Consider the following 20,517-nt stretch of genomic DNA (forward strand, 5'->3'; position numbering starts at 1 on the left):
ATGGGATCAGAAAAGATAACAATAAAGGGCGACTTTAAGTGGATTTCAGCTGTTCTTGTTCTTTTATATATATGTATGTATGTATATTTCATCGTATTCTTGTTATTTTCTTCTCAGGTTTATCTACTCCAGAGAGTGAGCTTCTTACATACACATAGACATCTATGAACCCGGCATGAAATGAAATAAGAAGCGCAGCTCAGCGGATTTAATTTATCTGAAAGCCCCGCGGAGAAGCCGCGAGATCAGCTGTCTGGGGTCTCGAAGAGGGACCGAGAGAGAGAGATAGAAAGAGCGAGAGAAAGGGAGAGAGAAGAAATAGTATGCAGTGAGAGGCATGCACTGGGAGAAACTATTCCACTTCCACCATTCCTTAATAATAGATCATATACATTGAGTAGCTTTGATTCAATGAGAAGTTTTAAGCTCCGTGTGATTTCAATTATAGTTGTTATATACATAAATGTAATATACAATAAATGTAACGCAGTTAATCAAATAAATACCTCAGTTGAATACCGATTACATGATTCAAGATGCTATAAGGTATACTTTGCAGTGTATTGTCTTATGAGACATGAGAGAATGAGAGAGACCGGGAGAGCCATATTCTCATCGGTAAGGTGGAACATTGAATCGGAACACCAGTACTACTCGCCGATCGCCGAAGCGAGTTTCATTCTATAACGAACTGCCCTCGAGGAAGCAACAAGGTGGGCGCACACAATCGGAACTCGCGACGATCTCATTGGATTGAATAGACGACATATATTACTTTTTTTTTGCATTTTTTTTCTCAAGTTTTTTTCTTAAACATTTCTGCGGATGACGAAGAGCCGCATTAATATGTGTTTTAGTGCGTGCGATCGTGAAAAGAAAAGAAGAGAGGAGATATAGTGCGGAGTGACCTAAGCGGTTTATGTTGTTGAGAAAATCGATTGTCGAAACGAAAACGAAACTGTTTTAGCACAAATAAACAAAATAATAAGAGAAAAGTTTTGCTTAAGTGGGGGCAAAGTGAAGACAAAGTGAAGAAAACCAGAATGAATTTGGAATGGATTACACTGGTCCTATTCGGCATCATTGCTTCGTTTTCTGGCCAAGATGCATTTACCTATCCGGAGCGCACTGATCGTCAGCCCATTTGGGGTGGCTATTCCCAAATTGGTGGGTCGCTGGTGGATGCCGCCCACCGGGAGAATCGGGAAAGCAGAGAGAACAGGGTGGACCTGTGCCAACACTGTTTCTGCACCAATCTTAAGGCCATCTGCGATTACCAGCTGAACAAAACGGTGAGTTTAGGTTTTGTCATATGTATGTTATGTATCACTCATCGATCCGCAGTCGCACAAAACCGCACAAAGGCGGTTTTCAGTATTACTTAATCGGTCATCGCTTTTGATATCTAGATATAAGGTTTTTCAGTTGGCAGAACAGGGACAGAATCAATGTGGTTTTTCTTGGCTTAATTCAAACAGCATTTGGAAGTGACCATTCTAGAACATTCCAGAACAGCAATGGCTTATCTCTTAGCCAAGTTTAAAGCTTTCTACAACTAGAACTTCCTGCAATCGCGTTTGCAGTAACGCTGCACATACATATACATACGTACATACATATGCAAGTAAGGTGGAAAGTGATTCATAACAATATTCCCTATGAAAAAGTGTCACTTTTACTGTGGACATACTGTGACATTATTAAATGGACTTCATTATATTGTTGTTGATAAAACCACTTGATACCAAAAGTGGCCCAACATATTTTATGCTAACACAAGGTGCATTTTAACAACAAAACCAATTTTTATACATTTTTATTGTTCGAATAAACCCTCTAGATGATCTGTTTAATAGATCTCCGATTAAACAGATTAGACAGCCAAATATTTTATCAACGCCGTGCTGATTAATTCAAGTGTGTTTTACAGTCATTAATCAAATGGCGTCGTACCGATAAGATCCTTCTTTGTACCGACATGGCAAAAAATATTTCTCGTTGTAATGCTAACTGAATTTTAAGATTTTCGAAAGTAAAACCTACATATTTTAAAAACTTTTGGGAATCAAGCGGATACTAAATAGATTCAAGGCTTAATTATTTTCACTCCAAAAAAAAACATGTATACAAATTATTTACTGTATACTTTTCTCCAAGTACTTCAAAGATTTTATCGGCCTGCGAAAAAAACAACAATTTTTTCGCTTAATGTGTAAAGTGTAAGGTATTCGACCCTGGAATTTTGGGGGAAAATTATAGTTTTCCGGACTTGAGAAAATGCGCTTTGCCAGCACTTTTTGATTAATAGCACGCCGAATTTAAATGTAAACAAAAGCCAAAGCTGCGTGCAAAATAAAATGAATGAAAGAACGAAATGAAATTAAATGAAAGAAGGCGGCGTCGTTGCCGCTCCCTCTTCCACTTGCCGCCCCCTCTACAAGGTGGAACGCCCCACCCCAAACCCCCTTCCCCCCTCTTCGCTCCACCAACCCGTTTGACAGGTTATGCTAATGAGTCAGGTGTGCGTGTGTGTGTGCATTTGTTGCTGCTCTCTGCGGCTCTCTGAAAACAAAGAGCAAGTGCAAGTGATTGCAGACTGAGTTAATGGATCGAATTCTTACTATATAGACACTAGATAGCAGTCTTTATCACCCTGCATATCTATAAAAATACATACATATATAAAAAATACACATTTTCAAATATTATGTTCCACACAATTTTAGTTGTATATTTACTTATTAGTCATAACTAATTATGTTAGAACTGGGAACACATTCATTAGCTATATATTTCATGACAAAAACAAGTTATTGTGTGAATAAGGTTAACGATCTTGCAGATCATATGAACTACAGTTCATTATACTAATAAGCATATTAAAAATGCAAGTGATTGCTATTTATAATTGAATTTCCACACCGATAAGGATAAGGGGCTGCAGTAAATAGTGCTTTAATTAATTTACTTAGATTTGCAGTCGCAGGCACTTAGTGTTATACTTGTCATATTTAATTGAAAGCAACTATAAAGTATTTCGATTAACAGAAATATGAAGGTCATTTTAATTATTCGGACTACGTGCGCGTATATAGATTTAATTGAGCAGGGAATACATACAATTCGAAAATGATTTTGTTATTTATTAAGCCAATATGTTTAGAAAACAAATCAGAGTGCCGTTCCAAGAACTAAAAGCCGTTTCTACACACAAATCAGTAATCAATAATCCAAATGCTCTACTTTTCCGCTACTCAAGATCTGTGTTTATATATACATACATATGTATGTATATGGAAAAGACATATGACCTATGCATGTTTTGTTCGCTCCGATCCAAAAATATATCTTCTAGTTCCATAATAGATGCAGATATGCCTTCTATCGCCTCTATCGCCATCCAAGCCATTGGATTCTGCACTTCCTCAGCAATTGAGTGAACTTAGATGCTTTTTTTCCAGCGGATGTGGGTGACACTTTCCCCACCCCCTCCTTCTGCCACTTATCGCTTCTTTGTGAGCGATTGAATTCGAGTATGTGCGCCGCATGTGTCGTCATCTTATAGATACATAATTGTATTTATTTATTTGCTGTGTGGGCCTGCAGTTCAGTATCAGTTCTCTGTGTGCAAAGTGGACAGAAACTGAAAGCGAAATGAAAATCGAAAAACGAAGAACGGGTGGATAACAACAGAACCAAGTGGCAATGCATTCCACCCACTTTTCCTACCCAAATAGCTCCCTTGAAATCTATTGATTGACAGTAATAAGCCAGAGAGACCTCATATATAGTGTCGACAGCTGGAGAACACTGGAAAAAAAACAGGGCAAACTCCTCGAGGCAAAAGTGGTTTAAGCATATGCAGCTGCACTGCGAGAAAAATTTGCATTAATGCTGGTGTTACAATTGCTAATGTAAACATTCATTGCTTACTATTTTGTACTGCAAAACTGCTGCTTTTATTTATATTTCAAGTAAATGCAAAAACTGCAATATATTTCAACATTTTCTAGCTGTGCAAGGAAAGAGGAATTTGAGGTGGGGGCTTATTTTCGTTTCGAGTGTTTCTGCATTAGTGGAATGCGCCTACTTAAATTCCCATTTCGAATGGCTACTTAAACTACTTGGGACCAAATGTTATGCCTGTGAGCTGCTAAAAATCCATCAATTGCCTCAAATTGAATGCTCGTTCCACAAAAACAACAATAAACCAGCAACAAAGTGAGACGACGAGGAAAAGCGGAAAAAGAGGAGTGTGAATGCAATGAGGTGGGCCACAAAAATACATGTACATACAGATATCATGGAAAATCAGAAGTCAGCGCGCTAGGAGGTATCTAAATGTGCACTATTTGTAGGTAAAGATACAATATACAACATGCAATATACAAGATACAAGAGATATAGAGCTAGTAGTAGGAGAAAATGTGCATAAGATATCATTTTGCAAATAATTCCGTCAATCGGTAAACAACTTTCGATTGTTTACACAAGCCACACAGCCATTGAAAGCCACTTCGATATGGAAATGGGTACAGAAACATTATCAAAACATATGCACTCGATGTGTGTACACACTTTGGCTGCACAAATCTGTGTCCTAAAAACCATAAAACCCCAAGTCATTCGGGATGGTGTCATTTGTGAAAATCAAAAAAAAAATCGTATGTTATCTTAAGATATAATTCTCGATAAATATTATATGTATTATTTCGTATTTGGTTGAAAATTGATAATATGATAATATTGAAAATATGATATACAAGAAAATGAATGGAAAGTGACATATGGATACTTTCTGTTTTAACTTATAATACGAGTCCCAGACATTCGATAAACAATGTTAGTTTGATTCGCAAGCCAAGAGGAAGTTACATAAATGTTGTTTATAAACATGCAATTGGTAAACAGAAGGATGTTTCAGTGTCGATCGACCGAATAAACATTTTTGCAGTATAGTATTTTCATTGGAGAGAGCAGTTTTCACCACTTCAACTGACCAAAAAACATTTGCTAATAAAAAACGTAGGTGGTTTTCTGTTTTCGGTGCAAAAATGCCAGTTGTTAGTTAATGCAATAATACGTTTTGCTCCAACTACTGTTTTGTAAACTGTTTTCAAACGCAAAAACGCAGTATTATCTAATTATTTCTTGAGTACAAAGGGAGTGAATTATGTGTTATGTGTTGTTTCTCGGAAAAGAAAAGAATTCTTCTTTGCCAGCAAGTCACGTAGTCATTTTCCAACCGAACGTGTCAAGTTTGCATTATCTTGAATATACCGATAATGCTACGATAACACACCACCAGATGCACTCGCTGCAGGGCATGTGTGTCCTGGGAAATGCATTGGGAAACTCCTTTTCCTACCATTTTCCAGCCATGTGACCAGCATGCCATTTGAATTTTTGTTTTCGGGTTTCGGTTTTCTTGGGCGCATAAAATATATAAAGAAATGAAGAGATATAGATACAGATACTGAAAGAGAGCGAGGTGGATCATAATTTATTTTTAATTGGCTTTGTTTGGTTATTTATGTTCTGTTTTTGGTTTTGGCACTTCCAGCCAGGCGACGGCAGCTATTTCCGCTTGTCTGCCACGCCTTCCGCCCCCCACCCCGGCCATCCTATATCTTCCAAAACTCCATACCCATACTCCATACTCCATACTATATGATTCCGTTCCAAAAATATATCGCTTAAAGTTGTCGCTACGAAAAAATGCCCGGAAAATGTGAAAATTGTGAGGCGGAATCTTTTGGAGAAAAGCGCCCTTAGATATATCGGTTTGGATCAGACAAAGAGTGAGAGATTCTATATATAGAGCGTAGATGTTAATATATTGACCATATCTACACAGTGAGAAAAATCTTTATAGAAGATACTTCCTATCTGAAGGTACATACATATATTGTGAAATTGAAGCAAAGTTCTGTTGGGCTTTTACTTAAAGTTCGAATGTATGACTTATCTTTAGGAATTTTTTTCGTATATATAGAAGCTACGGATGTGGATATATATATGTTTAATTCTATGACGATATATGGACGTCGACTGACGAGATGGAACTTCATAAACTTTTTCAGATATTTTGGCCACAATTTTGTTTGTTATTCCTTGTCGACTGATGGTTCCCATAAACTTGAAACCGAATGTGGACGATGGGGCGGAGAATGGGAAATGAGAGGAAAAACAATGTAAAAAAAAAAAAAAAGAGGGAAAACGGGGAAGGGAAGCGCTTGGAAAAACTGTCTGTCAGACAAACAAGCAAATTAAAACTCACACGTAATTGAGACTTCCTCTTTAAGAGGAGAAAAGAGCGAGAAACTGGAGCAATTGAAAGAAATTGCGCCCAAAGGCGTGTAACAAACAGACCGAGAAGAACAAAAAAAAAGGGGGGCATTCAGCAGGAAGAGGGCAAAAAAAAAAATATTAAAATAAAAACAAAAATCCTAATAATAATAATAGTAATAATAATAAAAACGAAAGCAAAGAAGGCCACAAATCTCGGAAAGAAACCAGCGGAAAACCAGGAATTGTGTGCTCTGTGCCAATGCAGCTGTGGGGGGGCTAAAGATCCAGATTCAGGTTCGGATCCAAAGACATTGAACCCACTACAGCAAGCACAGCAACTTCGAGGCCAGACAAAAGAGCAGGTGGCCAGACTTTCCGATCGAGACGTGCATTTTAAGTACACCATAGCCCCCTCCGTCAACAGTTTCATCATTATTATGTGTCATTGTGTCAATATTCAGCAATAGTCAGAAGTACAAATGGCTTAGATTTGTTTAATTTCTTTTGGATTTTTTGTGATAATAAATAATGCGTATTATTGCTGGCTTTGTTTATTGCAAGTATTTCACAAGAAGTGAGTTAGTCACAAATCAAACAGAATTGGCATAATAATACTAATACTAATAAAAATAGTAAATAATACTTTGAAACGCTACATTTTCTATTAGAATTTCCGTTTTAGGCAATCAAACGAAAATTTTTCTTTTAATTCATATTATTTAACCAAATCACTTCAAAATGATCCAAGATAATCTGAAAGCACATGTTCCTCATAAAAAAAAAAAAAGATCTCTGAAACCCTGGGATTTCTTGAGAAATGCTCCGCTCTACACTCTGCTAGGCTTTCCATTCACTTAAGGGCCGAGGTAATCCAGATTCATTAACGCAATGAGCACGATCTTTGGCACTTCAGTGTGATCGCCAACACGACCATTCACCATCCACCATCATTTGCGACCATATGTCGTGGTGGACATCTCGTCAGTGGCCATCGCCAGCACTTTGGGTTGCAACTATTTTCACTTAATTTAATGAGAAAATTGCACCCTCGGGTGAGATGGTTCGAATGTGAGTTCGAGTTCCACAGCTTGGGGTTCTGCTTCTTCAATGGAGCAATGAACGTTGCGGTCAAGTTGTCGTTGTTGTCGTCTGATGTGGCTGCGTTGTTACTGCTGCTGCTGCTGTTGCAGTTGCTGCTGTTGCTGCTGCTGTTGTTGCATCTCCCATTGTTGCTGTCGCAGACACTGCGTTTAAAAATAACACTAGAGTGAGGGATACAGACCGCAAGAAATGTAAGTCAAGCGGCACAGACCCCCGGCAACAGCAGCTCCAGATGAACAAAAAAAAAAAAAAGTAGAAAACGAAGAAAATTGCAATAGCTGCCGAAAAGTGAGTCATATTCGGTAGATAAGCTAGCTCCTAAAAGGGTTGAACCATGCCAACAAGTTCTAATTCTGCAACAGCACAGATACATATGTATGTACATCAATTGAAATACTTTCTTACTTCGTTATTTATTGCCAATTAATTAGTTAACAAACAGCTAATAAGTATGCCATTAAAATAAGCTAATGCAGCTTTAGCTTTTATAACATATGTACATAACATATATGATAAATAATAAGATGAAATAAGCCGTGATAAGAAAAGAGTTACACATTATGTGTGTTGAATCAACACGGAATATAAAATTGCTAAAAGTTTAATCATTTCTTATCTTGTTTATTTATTGTCTCCAACAGCTCTCACACGAATTTAACGACAAATTATTGGTGCCACTGAACATCAAATATATTGAGGTGCGACTGACTGCTGGCACCCAGTTCGTGATGTACGAGAACTTCTTCCAGGACAACCAGGTGAACTACTTTGGTGTGATCGGAGTGGGGAAAGATGACCAGGTGGAAATAACCAGCAATGCATTTAGCCACAACAAAGGTGGCTATCCCAGCATCGAAATACGAAATGTATTGCGCGTTTTTTTGCGTGACAAGTTCCTGACAGGTAAAAACGATCAAAGTATTTTCTATCTGGATCGCAGCATTAACAAAACAAAATTATACATTTCAGGTGCGGAATACAAGCTGCTGGTGGAGGATGTGGCACAGTTGACCGTATTCTCCAATGCCCTTCAGATGACCAATCTGGACTGTTCCCTCAAGCGGATCAAGCAGCTGAATATGATGAAGAACGCTTTCAATCCCGGCGTTGCCAAGTATGGAATAAATGTGAGTCACTTGTATAAAATCGTATATGTATGTATATGTTTATTCATAAATCCATCGTTTCAACAGCTCCGCGTCGAGGATTCGTACATCAATCAGCTGGGTATCTTCGGCGTGTCCATGGGCAAGGTGAGCCTATTGCGCTGCCACATCGACATGATCATGAGCAACGCCTTCGATGTCACCAGCATCAAGGAGCTGATCATCGAGGGCTGCAACATCTCGGTGATTGAGACCCAGGCGCTAACCAACAAATTGCACAGCGATAAAGTGGCCATTCTGGACACGGTGATCGGCACGATTGAGGGTCAGGCGATCAGCCAGAGCGGTATAACCACCATGATTATGTTTGGAAATACGTGAGTCTATATATATATAAATATGTCTATGGCAATTTTCCTGCTCCATACTAAATCATTTTTCCCTTCTTGCCCATACAGAATCACAAGGATACGTTCGAATGCCATTCAAATAGCCGCCGTTAGTCTGTTCATACGCAACAATTCAATGAGCCACGTGGAGCCCAATTGGTTGAGTGTCAGCCAGGCTGATCAAGTGGAGATTGCAAATAATCGCTTCCAGGACTATGGACGCTGTGAGCTGAACATTGGCTCCTCAAACTGCAGTTTCCGCAACAATATACTGCAGAATCCGCAAGCGGGTAGCCTCAATTTCACCTGTCGCGTCCACCAGGTGAGCGTGGGCAACGAGTGCACGTGCAACAAGTCCTGGCTATCGGAGCTAACCGATCACGATCTGGAATCGGAGATCATGTGCCAGGTGGCAGAGCGTGATGGTGACTGCTTCAATGCCACCAATACGAATGTCCGCCGATATGTCAACGAGGCGTGTAGCAGCAATGTGACCCGTTACTGTATGGCTGGCCAGTGGCTGACCAAGGCGGACAGTGATCAGTTCAGCGACTCCAAATTGACCATCAAAATGATTGCATCGGTGATTGTGATATTCACCCTTTTGCTTGTTACCATTGTCTGGGTGAGTGCCAAGATTTGGCGAAGTGGATGTGGCACCGCTGGCGGTGGCAGGGCCGCTGATAAATGCCTAATCGAGGACGACATTCGCGAACAACTGTGCCGCCAGGCAATGGAACTGAGCGAGGGCAGTGCCGCACGCAAGGGTATACTGAAGCTGATCAACGGTCATCTGGGCAAGAATGAGTGCTACGAAAGGATCTTCTTTGTACTGGAAAACATGCCGCAAAAGTCGCAGTTGATCGAAAACCTGCTGCTTAAGCACATATCGCAGAGTCACCCGGTGACTCCTAGTGACAACAGTGAGTCGTTGGGTGAGGCATATCCCATGGACGGTTACATTTCGAGTGTCGGTGGCAGTGCCATAGCCCATAGCCAACCGCCACAACCCAGCGCGCCCAGTCCCAATCCCAGTGAGGGCAGATTCGATGATGAGCCCATCTACCAAGAGCCCGATCAGCCGCTCATCTGCGAGTACTCAGTGCCGCCGCCGCATTCCGTCGAGGATCCGTACTCGGAGCCGTTCAATGCGACGAGTAAGTACGGCAATGATCAGAACTACAACTACAACTACAACTACAATTGCAATGGCACCAACAACAGGCGTCGTTCCGGGCAGAACTGCCGGTCCGAACTGCAAAAAACCCAATCGAATGCAATAGATAGTCTTTCTCCTCTAATTGACTCGACTAACTGAAAAATACCTTATAATATGTATATAACCATCCAATATTGTACTTATAACCCTAAATGTTTAATTACGTATGGAGCGGATAGTGGTTATTTAATATTTATTATGACAAAATCGAAAACGAATCACGCGAATATCGAAAACTACAAACTTTAATCTGTATATAGTAAAGCATCGGAAGCCAAGAACGTAGACCTAAAGGAATAATACAAACAAATTGCGACGTAAAATCGTAATTTGCATAACTATACACAACTTTAACACAACACGTACATATAGTACGTAAACAACACATATATGTTTTTTTTTTAAGTGTCCCCTCACTCTTACACATGTACGGTAGTTTTAGCACCCAAATATTATTGTATATTCACCCAAAAATTATTACACAAGAAAACACAAGGAGTCGAGTCAGAAACACACATGGGCAAAAAGGCAGTTCACAAATGCGGAACGTAATAACCCACAAAGGTAGTAAAAACAAATCGTAGTTAAATATTTCCAAATGCTACCCTAAAACATGGTGATGGTTTTCAAATTCTCTCTTTCTATAAATATCTTTGGTATATGTATGATGTATGTATGTGTAGATTGTATTTCTATGTGTAACTGTAACTAGATCTATATTAAATTTATATATCAATCCCTTTATCTTGGTGTAATCAGTTTGTAAACTTCTTCTTTTACTGAAACCATACCATTATTTTTTACAGATACGAACGACATGCCACCGGCATATCAATATGCCACGCCCATGCGCATCCTGACACGCCCACGGACACAGCAGCAGCCATCGACGATGGTCAGTTATGCCACGCCCGTTTGGCGGTCGACTCCAAGTGCCACGCCCACCAGCCGCCCGCCCTCGGGAACACAGGGCTCGGCCAGCGCCACATCGCCAAGAGCTGTCAAGGATCTGAGGCAGGCTCTACAGAACTCCCCACAGTTCCATCCCAACCAGCTGACCTCAACGCGCAACCAAAGACAAATCCTGCAGATCCTGCCACCGCACCAGCCGCTCCAGCCGCCGCCCTACAGTCAGAGGTCACTGGGTCACAAGGGTCAGCGGAGGCGCAGCTTCGAGTGCCTCGATGGCGCTGCCAGCCTGGCGGCCATGGAGCACATGGACTCCGGCTCGGATCACTCCGGCGGCAGCGATGTTACCGTCCAAATTGCCGATGTGATCGACTACGCGGATGCCTAAAAGTATGCAGTATCCCCAAAAATATATATAGTATTATATATATAACCATAAATCTGCCACAACTGTCACATCTGCCACCCACAAAGAGTGTAAAGGATGAGATAATAAGAGATAATGAGGAGAGAAAAAAACAAAAAATACCGAAAACACTATGTGATAATATCTGGATATGCAATGAACTGAGGAGCGCTACGCATATCTTAATAGGGCGAACCGATCGAGGAGTTATATGTACCATAAGCTACATTAAGTGAATTAAATTTAAATAAAAAGCCCAACCGACAAATTGTCTAACGATATAATTTATTTTGGGGCTTGACTGCAAATGTACGTCATACGCTGAGTTTTCAAATAATCAATTATATAAAGTAAAAGGCTTTTTGTAGAATACATATAACATTTGCATTAGGCTTTAAATTCAAGCTTTAAATTCCATATTAAATACATTTATAGGTATGATTTCAAGAACGAGAACTTGAAATGAAGTGACAATAGCTCCAGCATTGCAATAAACAAACCGTAAAACATATTCATCCAATTTTCATCGAGAGGGTGGCATATCAAATGGCCGACTACTCAGTTACTTCAACAAAGCACTCGCCGCCTATGAGACATAAATATTAATCGCTATTGGCTTACACAGCTGTTTTGAACAAACGGCTACTATAAACAAGAGCTGAAACTGAAACTGAAACAAATATCAAATTGAAGCCCAATGACAGGGAGAAAAAGCCGAAGCAAAATGCCAGGCGGGTGTGCTGAAATTGCATTTTGAAATGTTGCTTAACTTGATTTGCAAGCGCGATCGTTGCGAATTAAATGTTGTTGCGGCTTTTGCAGCAGCGGCTGCCATGCAAATGCGTTCTAAAAGCCTTTTCGAGTTATTAATGTGCATATATGGTCAGTAAGTCAGTCAGTCAGCCTGATCAGCTTGATCAAAATAAACGCGGCACTGCGAGAAAAAAAGACTACTACCGAAGTATAAAACAATTATCAAGCATGAAAGAATTATAACCATGTCCAAATCGAAAAAGCAGTCTTTAATCAGGAATATATAAGGTATTTTGAACACCTTTAATTCAAACCCATGTTTATATGCTTTCAGTGCAGATGAAAAGAAATGTATTGGCAAAAAGCAGCATAAATCTGTTAAATAGAATAGGCAAATTCTCCTAAACAGCCATAAATATAAAATGCTCAATTTGCCACACTATTTTTTCAGATACAGATATGTGTTCACCTATTTATATAGCCAGCTTGGAAACAACAGTTTTAAGGTTGATTAAACTAGTAATCTAACTCGGCAATTTCCAAAACTTTAGTTTGTATGTACATATTTACATAATCGTATGTATGTATGTGTATGTACATAGCTCAAATCTTGAAAAGCGAACCGCTAAGTGCTGCATGTTTGCCGTGGCCGGCGAGTAAATTTCATTTGATTTGTGTTGATCTACTGTCCACCTCTTCATTCTCCCCTTTCTCATCCTTTTCTTTTCTTCTCTTCTCCTTTCTTTTCCTCTCCACTCTTTTATGGCCCCTCTTTCGCCGCATTTTGCGGGGGCTTTTCAAAAGCGGCAAGTGTCAAGCAATGCGTGGCATCGTTCAATTAAACGCAGCGCAAGAAATTCAGATACTGATTTAAATTAAAATCCATGCTCAACTTCAACTTGACATACACTTAGAAAAGGAAGAGAGCAATGCGGAATTTTAAGTTATAATTTCATAAAGTTCGAAACTTCTAGCCAAACGTAAAAATACCGTTTAATTTTCTGCATTTGGTTTTAATCTTTGATTTTAGTACTTTTAATTAAAGATGCCCAATGCCAACTTGAAGAAAATTTCTCTGAGTGCAGCTAGTAATCGCAAAAATTCTTCACCTTTTTTGTGGTATTTTTTTCAGTTCTGAGTTCTCAGTTTTGAGCTTGCGATCGTTGGAGAGACGCAGCCGCTAAATCGCAGCAGCCAAAGTGGCGCTCGTTCCACTGAAATCCGCTCCAGAAGAGAGCGGAGAGCAAAGTGGAGACTTCAATAGCGATGAAAGCGCCAAAAATGGCGGAAAAACGCTAAGTAAAATAAAAAATGAAAATAAATGAAACTGTTTTAGATCTGAACATTACGTATACGACTCATTGGTGGAAAATTATGCATACGCCTAGTTGAACGGGGGTACAGTTCAGTTTAATTTATTTATTCAGTTCTTCAAAGTTTCGTTGTTAGCACTTTATACAAAACTCAATTAATATGGACAGCGAGCTATCTATATGCTGGCACATTAGCAGCCAAGAGCGCATCACTGATTCTGGCCGGAGGTTGGGCACTCGCGTTCGCCGTTTGGCGTTCGCCGCTTTGGCGCTCAGTTTGTCATTTGCACGCGCTTACGCCGGTTGGCCGCCCAACAAACACAAGCCTTTGTAGCGGAGAAACCGCCGGAGCACTCGCGTGTTTTTAGTTTTAGCAGCTAATAGAAATAAATGCGACTATTTACTTGGGCAATTTGCGACTAAGGTGCGCTTAAACACATCACATAATTTTTTTTTTTTTAAGTGTTTTCCATAGTTTTCATATGTGCCAAAAGCCAAAAGTGTGTTTACGTGTGTGTGCGTTTCTGGAACCGCCATAAAGTTCAAAGTAATAAAAAGTAAAAAAAAAAAAAAGTAATAGCGAGAGAGGGAAAAACTGTTTGCGTTTTGCCTTTGCAAATATGCTGGGGGACAAGTCAAAATCAAAAAAAAAAGATTTCAAACAAACGGAGAGAAAGAATTCTTCCCTCTTTCAGCTCTCTTCTCCCGATTTTTTTTTCGCGGTGATCACGACCCACGCATAAAAAAAACAAAACAAACGAAACACACAAACAAATCAAAGCCCCAAACAAGAATTTAGCATCTCTCCATTCTTGTGTTTTATACTTGTTTCGTTTTTCTTTTTTTTTTTGCAATTCCCCCGGGGAATATAAATTAGCAGTGTGGATTTGTGAACAAACGCCCCCTTGCTAAATAAAATATATATTTGTATATATGTATGTATGTACGTATTTAAATTGGCAGACACCTTGCCATATATCCATATCCATTATGTCCGCTGCTCGTCATCGTCGTATTTTAGATATTTCAAGGTTAAATGACGTCGGAGGAAAGCAAACGTTAAATAAAAATCTGTTTTTAGTTCGCGTTTGCCATAAAAACAGTTTCGGAACGGCAAAAAGTCCAACCCCAAAGTCATTGTTACAAAAATGTATTTGCAATTTGCTCCAAGTCACAGTCAAGACTCCAGAAAACGAACTTTTGGATATCAAATTTAAATGATAAATAATGAAATGGAAATGTTATATATTTTGATTTAAAAATTGCAAGCCAAAGACTTAATTCCCAAGGAATCTAAATGGCTTTTCTTTGAACCATTTTAAACTTTCAGTCGGTTAATTTGTAATGTGAGATATGCTTCACTTAAGGAACTTTTACTTTTATGAAAGGTTAATCAAAAATTGTGCCAAGTGTATGAAAAGAGGTGGCGGAGAACCAAAAGCAAAGCAAATGCACGAGTTTCAAGTAGTAGAAAGCAAAGAGCAGGCTAAAATCATTAACCCCGTCAAGTGGCCTCAGCATTTTACATACTTATACTTTTTCGCTTTTTAAGGCTGGTTGGACCTTTGGCTAAATGAGCTTCTGCGGTACATTCGCTTTTAACAATTATCTTCGGGCTTTGAAAGAAAGTCGGCGACAGTTTTGCAAAAGATAAGATTTGCTAAATTGCTGCAAAGCTTGTAGTTCATTTTTTTATAGCCATCTTTACGGAGAAAATACACATTGAGAAATAACGTAGAAAAGGGCAATGACAGGATTTTGTAAAAAGGTGTAGGTTTTCTAGTAAGGCTCAATGAATGATCATAAAAATAATGTTTTTTTATGTTTAATAATCAAACAGAAACATTTTCGTTTCATTTTTCTTGTTATGCATAAAATGCAAGTTTTAAATGTGTGTTATATCGAGGTAAAACTTGAATTCTCAATGTTTTACCATGACTGATTTCCCCAGACGTAAATACTCCAGTTAGTCATTAAGTTTACCGTTAACGCCATTCAGCTGTGTAAACTGCATGGAGTAATACTTTTCAAAAGCCCTGGTAACGAAACACGCATGTGTCATCGTCATCCTGCGAGAATTGAGTCAAATGTGGCAATCACTCGACTACTGACTCACTTCGTTATCTTATCGGATGTATGGATACAAGGTGGTGATAAGATAGTGCCCTGGAATCGGGTAACCTAGTTACTACCACGATGTGAAGCAGTTCATTGCAATGCTAGCTTTCGATTCGTTCAGTTGTGCTTCGATTAAATTCCAGTCAATAGTTGCAAGTCCATGAAATGTGCTAATTGCCATTCGCACATGTAATTGTGGCCAAAATAACGACTGTGGCCAATGTACATGGTTTAAAAGCTTTGCTGGCCCAATGATTGCAAAAATCCAAAATGATGTTTAATGCACGGCTGAAAAGCCCATGAATATTAACTGAAATATTGCACAATTCCATTTGCCACCTGTCATTATAGAGACGCCAAAATTGTGGATTTTGTAATAGTAAGTAACTATCGGAAAAACCCATTTTTTTAAATTCTCAGTTAGCACTATTGCCACCTTTAAATAAGGCCCAAAGGGCACATCTGATAGGACATAGAAACACTATTTATATAATAATTGCCTCCTAATTGAGCGTAATAAAGGGGCGTAGTCCAAGGGGATTTTATGGACAGTAATTGTACGGATTTTACGGTGCGTGTGCGCGACTTTTTACTCGACAGGAAATGCAATTGCGCTTTAATTCAATTTCCTAACCGCAAGTCAACTCAATGAATGTCACTTCATTCACTTGATTCACTTGGTTCACTTGGTTCACTTGGTTCACTTGATTCAACCCCAAAGGGTTGGCCACCGGCTCTGCAACGCATCCGGAATTCTAAGGCCCCGGCCCGTGGGGTGCAATGTACATACTTCAATGATAAAAATAGGGACAATGAGGTATTATGACTTTAATAATGAATTTTCCTTGTTTATAGTGAGACATTAGATCTGCACTATCTTTACAACACTCCAGTTGACAGTATCTTTCGAACTAAGCCAGTAAAGTACTTCCATCAAACATTGAGTTGTAAAAACAGCGTATTAACCTGTTCCTGGAATTGCATTATCAAAAGTAATTCTTTAAGGGCTTTTCACAAAAGATTTCCCAACTGCAGTTTGCAGTTTGAATATGTTAAGTGGGTAATACGAATATAGCGCTATGTCAGACTTGGCATAATCGTATGTGATTCTGAACTTGGAGCCTCTGGAATGCCCAATCGTGCCGGTTTCTCGAATTCCCCGACTCGTGCGCAAATATTTAAGCAGTCGCCACTTGAGATCGAGTTGGAGACTCAACATTCGACTCTCGGACTTGAGTAAATTTCCCTCTCGCGCAAATTGAGTTCTATAAACAAATGGAAATCGAAATGGCCATAAACAAATAACAAAGCATAATTGCTCATGTTCGGGCTACCATCAGAGACCCAGACGAAGTCTCCATTTCCATTTCCAAGGGCCAGAGAGATTTTCAGTCCACAGTTTTGGTCGATCGTGCATGTGCGACCTCAGAATTCAATTAACGGATGGAGGAAACGGTGGTGATTGGAGGGCAGGAGAAACTGCTGACGAACGAAGTGATCACAATTGGAGAGGGTGTTGTGATTCAATTAGACCCTCGTCCACGTCCACATTCACGTCCACAACTTGAAAAACGAGTGTGTTTGCAGATCGTTGGGCAATATCGTTAGCTGATTATGATCGACACTCTCAACTGCCACCAAAGTAGTTGGTCCAAAATTCGTCTCAAGATCGGCAATCGATCACAGTTGGAAGTTCATTATGTCGTTTCTTGCAACACTTAACTGCCCCCTGAAGCTTTTAGAAGAACTGATACGCCACTTTGCCAAGAATATTCACATTTTGCAGTAATGACCAAAAAATTTGTAGATCATCAGATCAGATTCAAAAATGTTGGAATATAAACAATAGGCTCCTAATCTCGATGCACAGAAATAATATAATAACTTACATATGTTAACCAATTCCAGTTCAGAATACAAAATTTTACGTGTAGAAAGATTTTTCAGTAACGTAGAATAACTTTTTTGAACAACTCGTATCTACTACTAACTAAACTAAAGGAATGACTTCAGATTTTAAATTTCCCCCCAATATATTACTTTCTTATCTTAAAGAAAGCAGAAGTGTGTACCCATTTTTTTCAGTTAGTTTTTGGCGGTTGTGGGCTTTAGAGTGAACGTAGCATCATCAGCTATAAAGAGTGAAATAAGCTTGATTTCAAAACGAGACACACACACACGGCACCCACCCAGACACACAAATGCAAACGCACACAACAATAATACGAGCTTCACGTGTATTACAGATAAGGAACACCTTCAAAGATAAGGCTGGAGCGAAACGGTCTACAATTACGGCGGAGAGCAGTGCTCGGCGGAGCGGATGGTAAACACAACTGGAAAATGAACAAAGAGTGGGCCGGAGAATAGAGAAGGCGAAAAGTGTGAGGGCGCGCAAAAGGCAGCAGTTAATATGAGTGAATAATTGGCCACAGGCGGATCAGTCGACCAATCATGCGGAATATCAGAAATCTCAAGGATCCGACGACATGGACGCGGCTCCTCCTGCCGTTCCTCACCTGCCTACTCCTCGCTGTCCAGGCGGAGCAGGCGGATCTGGCGAAGGTCACCTGCGGGGAGTACGGCAATACCATCACCTGCGACTGCAACAACTCCGACCAGGTGAGTCAGTTATACGGCAAATAACTAATGTTTGCATAGCGTTTGGTAAATTACTGAAAACATTAAATGATATCAGATCATATTATTATGCAAAAATGGCTGACATTTCTGCTAATATAATAGTAGAATATTTTTCAAACTTTTGAGCTTTGCTTATTTTTTGATTTTCTACTAAAATATTGTTTTATAAATAAATTATGACCAAAGGTAAATTAGGCTTTTGCCCCAGTTACCAATGAGTAATAATTTAAGCAACATTTTATCGCCTATTCTTTATCTATAGGCCGAACTGTTAGATTAGTTAGATTGTTGTGTTGTTTCAAACAGATGTTATACATAAATAACACGCATTCCTGGAAGACTTAGTCTTCAAATTGTAGTCCCATAATATTTATATAATTTTTTAATAAACCTCATCCGTTTCTGTATTTGCAGCCCATGGCTTTGCCGATTTTGCGTGGAAATGTCTACATGATTGAGATACGCAATTGCCGCGATCTTCTGGTGGAGGCCAATCGACTGGCGGACACGATGGGTCTGCGCAAAGTGATCTTCCGCCAGGTGGGTCAGCTGGTGCTCCGGGAGCACGCGCTCAGTGTGCCGCGATATGCCAGCAATAAGGCACTGATCGTGGAGTTCGAGCAGACGAACCTCAAGCTGATCGAATCGCATGCCATCAATGGCAACATCGAGGAGATCTCATTCGTGGGCGGGCGGATTGAGCTAATGAAGCCATTCGGCTTCACCACCACCAAGGATAGTGCCATACTGCTCAAGCTGGACGGGGTCACCATTCAGCGCATCGAGAGTCAAGTGAGTGAAAGTATTATATTTTATGGTAACTAGATAACTCCAAATTCTGATTGTTCTCATAGGCCTTTAAGAAATTCGCCGTGGAGCAGATGAGCATCGCCAACTGTCAATTCCTGGGCGATCTGCCCACGCGCGCCTTCTACGAGCTCGAGGTCACCAACGAGCTGAGTCTGCGGAGTAATCAGTTCCAGGAGGTCCACTCCCATGCCTTCTCCTTCAAGCGTAAGTGTTCGTTGGCATGAAATTGTAAACAAAAACTTAATCTGATCTCCCACAGTTGTCTCCAAGTTAAGCCTGAGTGATAACCATTTCCTATCCGTGGACGGTGAGTGGTTGGAGGCACAAATCAGGGATGCGGTGACAGTACGGGGTAACGATTTCGGGGCTACCAGTGAGATCGCCTTCCGCAGCCTCACCGTCCATCGTTCGTATCAGCTGAGCGAGCGCCTGGAGCTGCGTTTCCACAACAACAGTCTGCGCAGCTCACGACCGGGCGCAGATCCTCGGATAGATGGCTCCGCGGAGAGGGTGGCACCACAACCTCTCCGATTCGACAATAGCTTCGCGCTCAACGTACGCGATCTGCGCTATGATAACGCCTGGAGCTGTGAGCAGCTGGACAGGAATGTGGAGCCACCATTGCCGCGAGCGGAGTTCTTTCGACTGCACAGCGATCAGCTGATGTTCCATCCGCCCGATATGGTGGGCCAAAGCCAAATCCAGCCGTATGCCCCGCTGCGATCGCTGATCAGCGATGAGTGCCGGGAGCACAGCTATATGGCCTATATTATATCGGGAAGTGTTCTGCTGGGACTGCTGATGCTCCTACTGATCCTTTTGCTGTGGTGGCGAGTGGTGCAAAAGCGACGACGTCGCAAGCTGGACGTAGTGCAGCCGGAACCGCGCACTTACAAGGAAACCCAGATCGTATACCAAATCGAGAACGCTGGCCTGCTAAAGACTGATTTGTAGACACGCCAAGGAAAGACACATATGGATAGCACAGAGACATAGAGCTGAATGAAGCTAGAGGAGCGGTGGGCGGTGGAGTGGTTGGAGCACCATTGCCATTACCATTATCACCACCGATCATACGGAACCACCAATGCGTGACCTTTCGCTGTACCAAAACCATAGCCTACAGTTAGTCGTAATATATCTTAATCTAATTATTCATAACTCGCAATGTTCGTCAGTTGTAAGTGGCCCATGTAAATAGTCGCATGTAGGCTGGGATCTTGCCCAGAAATATCCAGGTGGGTTAGCCATATCCCACCAAGTACGTATATGGAATAAATCAATATAAAGCCAACATGTGGTGCTCTTGCTATACGGTTACATATATGTTAATGGTAAAGATATTTACCAGCAAAGTCAGCTAATATAATATTGTATACAAATAGCGGATGACACATGAGTTGGACATATAAACAAAAGTTTTATTGGTCCAATGGATTTCGTAAATATTTTTAGAAGC

General features: G+C 40.4%; 3 protein-coding genes across 4 annotated transcripts in view; 2 read left to right on the top strand and 1 right to left on the bottom strand.

The window, feature by feature from the left end:
* Positions 1–20,517, bottom strand: part of LOC120456064 (E3 ubiquitin-protein ligase highwire) — a 43,559-nt gene that overhangs the window by 11,781 nt on the left and 11,261 nt on the right. The gene's annotated exons all lie outside the window — the stretch shown is intronic.
* LOC120456065 lies at positions 674–11,708 on the top strand. Of its 2 annotated transcripts, none has more exons than XR_005616800.2 (6): positions 674–1,292; positions 8,034–8,295; positions 8,362–8,519; positions 8,586–8,875; positions 8,957–10,670; positions 10,913–11,052. XR_005616800.2 is itself a non-coding variant. In XM_039642655.2 (6 exons), the coding sequence occupies exons 1-6, from the start codon at positions 1,044–1,046 to the stop codon at positions 11,401–11,403; spliced, it is 2,538 nt and encodes an 845-aa protein (XP_039498589.1). In that variant the 5' UTR covers positions 674–1,043; the 3' UTR covers positions 11,404–11,708. The 2 variants fall into 2 exon arrangements, 1 of the variants encoding a protein (XP_039498589.1); XM_039642655.2 differs by having other exon boundaries at positions 8,957–10,044; positions 10,913–11,708.
* LOC120456067 lies at positions 13,756–20,352 on the top strand. Its single transcript, XM_039642656.1, has 5 exons — positions 13,756–13,911; positions 17,852–18,227; positions 18,663–19,040; positions 19,103–19,262; positions 19,318–20,352. Exons 2-5 carry the CDS (start codon positions 18,060–18,062, stop codon positions 20,010–20,012), a joined length of 1,401 nt encoding a protein of 466 aa, XP_039498590.1. The 5' UTR covers positions 13,756–13,911; positions 17,852–18,059; the 3' UTR covers positions 20,013–20,352.

Source organism: Drosophila santomea, chromosome X, assembly GCF_016746245.2.
Source record: "Drosophila santomea strain STO CAGO 1482 chromosome X, Prin_Dsan_1.1, whole genome shotgun sequence".
NCBI lineage: Eukaryota > Metazoa > Arthropoda > Insecta > Diptera > Drosophilidae > Drosophila > Drosophila santomea.

Coding starts and splice junctions, on each gene's coding strand:
- LOC120456065 (XM_039642655.2), top strand. CDS start 1,044: ATGAATTTGGAATGGATTACACTGGTCCTATTCGGCATCATTGCTTCG. Junction 8,520..8,585: donor TTGCCAAGTATGGAATAAAT/GTGAGTCACTTG, acceptor TCGTTTCAACAG/CTCCGCGTCGAGGATTCGTA. Junction 8,876..8,956: donor ATGATTATGTTTGGAAATAC/GTGAGTCTATAT, acceptor TTGCCCATACAG/AATCACAAGGATACGTTCGA.
- LOC120456067 (XM_039642656.1), top strand. CDS start 18,060: ATGCGGAATATCAGAAATCTCAAGGATCCGACGACATGGACGCGGCTC. Junction 19,041..19,102: donor TTCAGCGCATCGAGAGTCAA/GTGAGTGAAAGT, acceptor TTGTTCTCATAG/GCCTTTAAGAAATTCGCCGT. Junction 19,263..19,317: donor CCATGCCTTCTCCTTCAAGC/GTAAGTGTTCGT, acceptor GATCTCCCACAG/TTGTCTCCAAGTTAAGCCTG.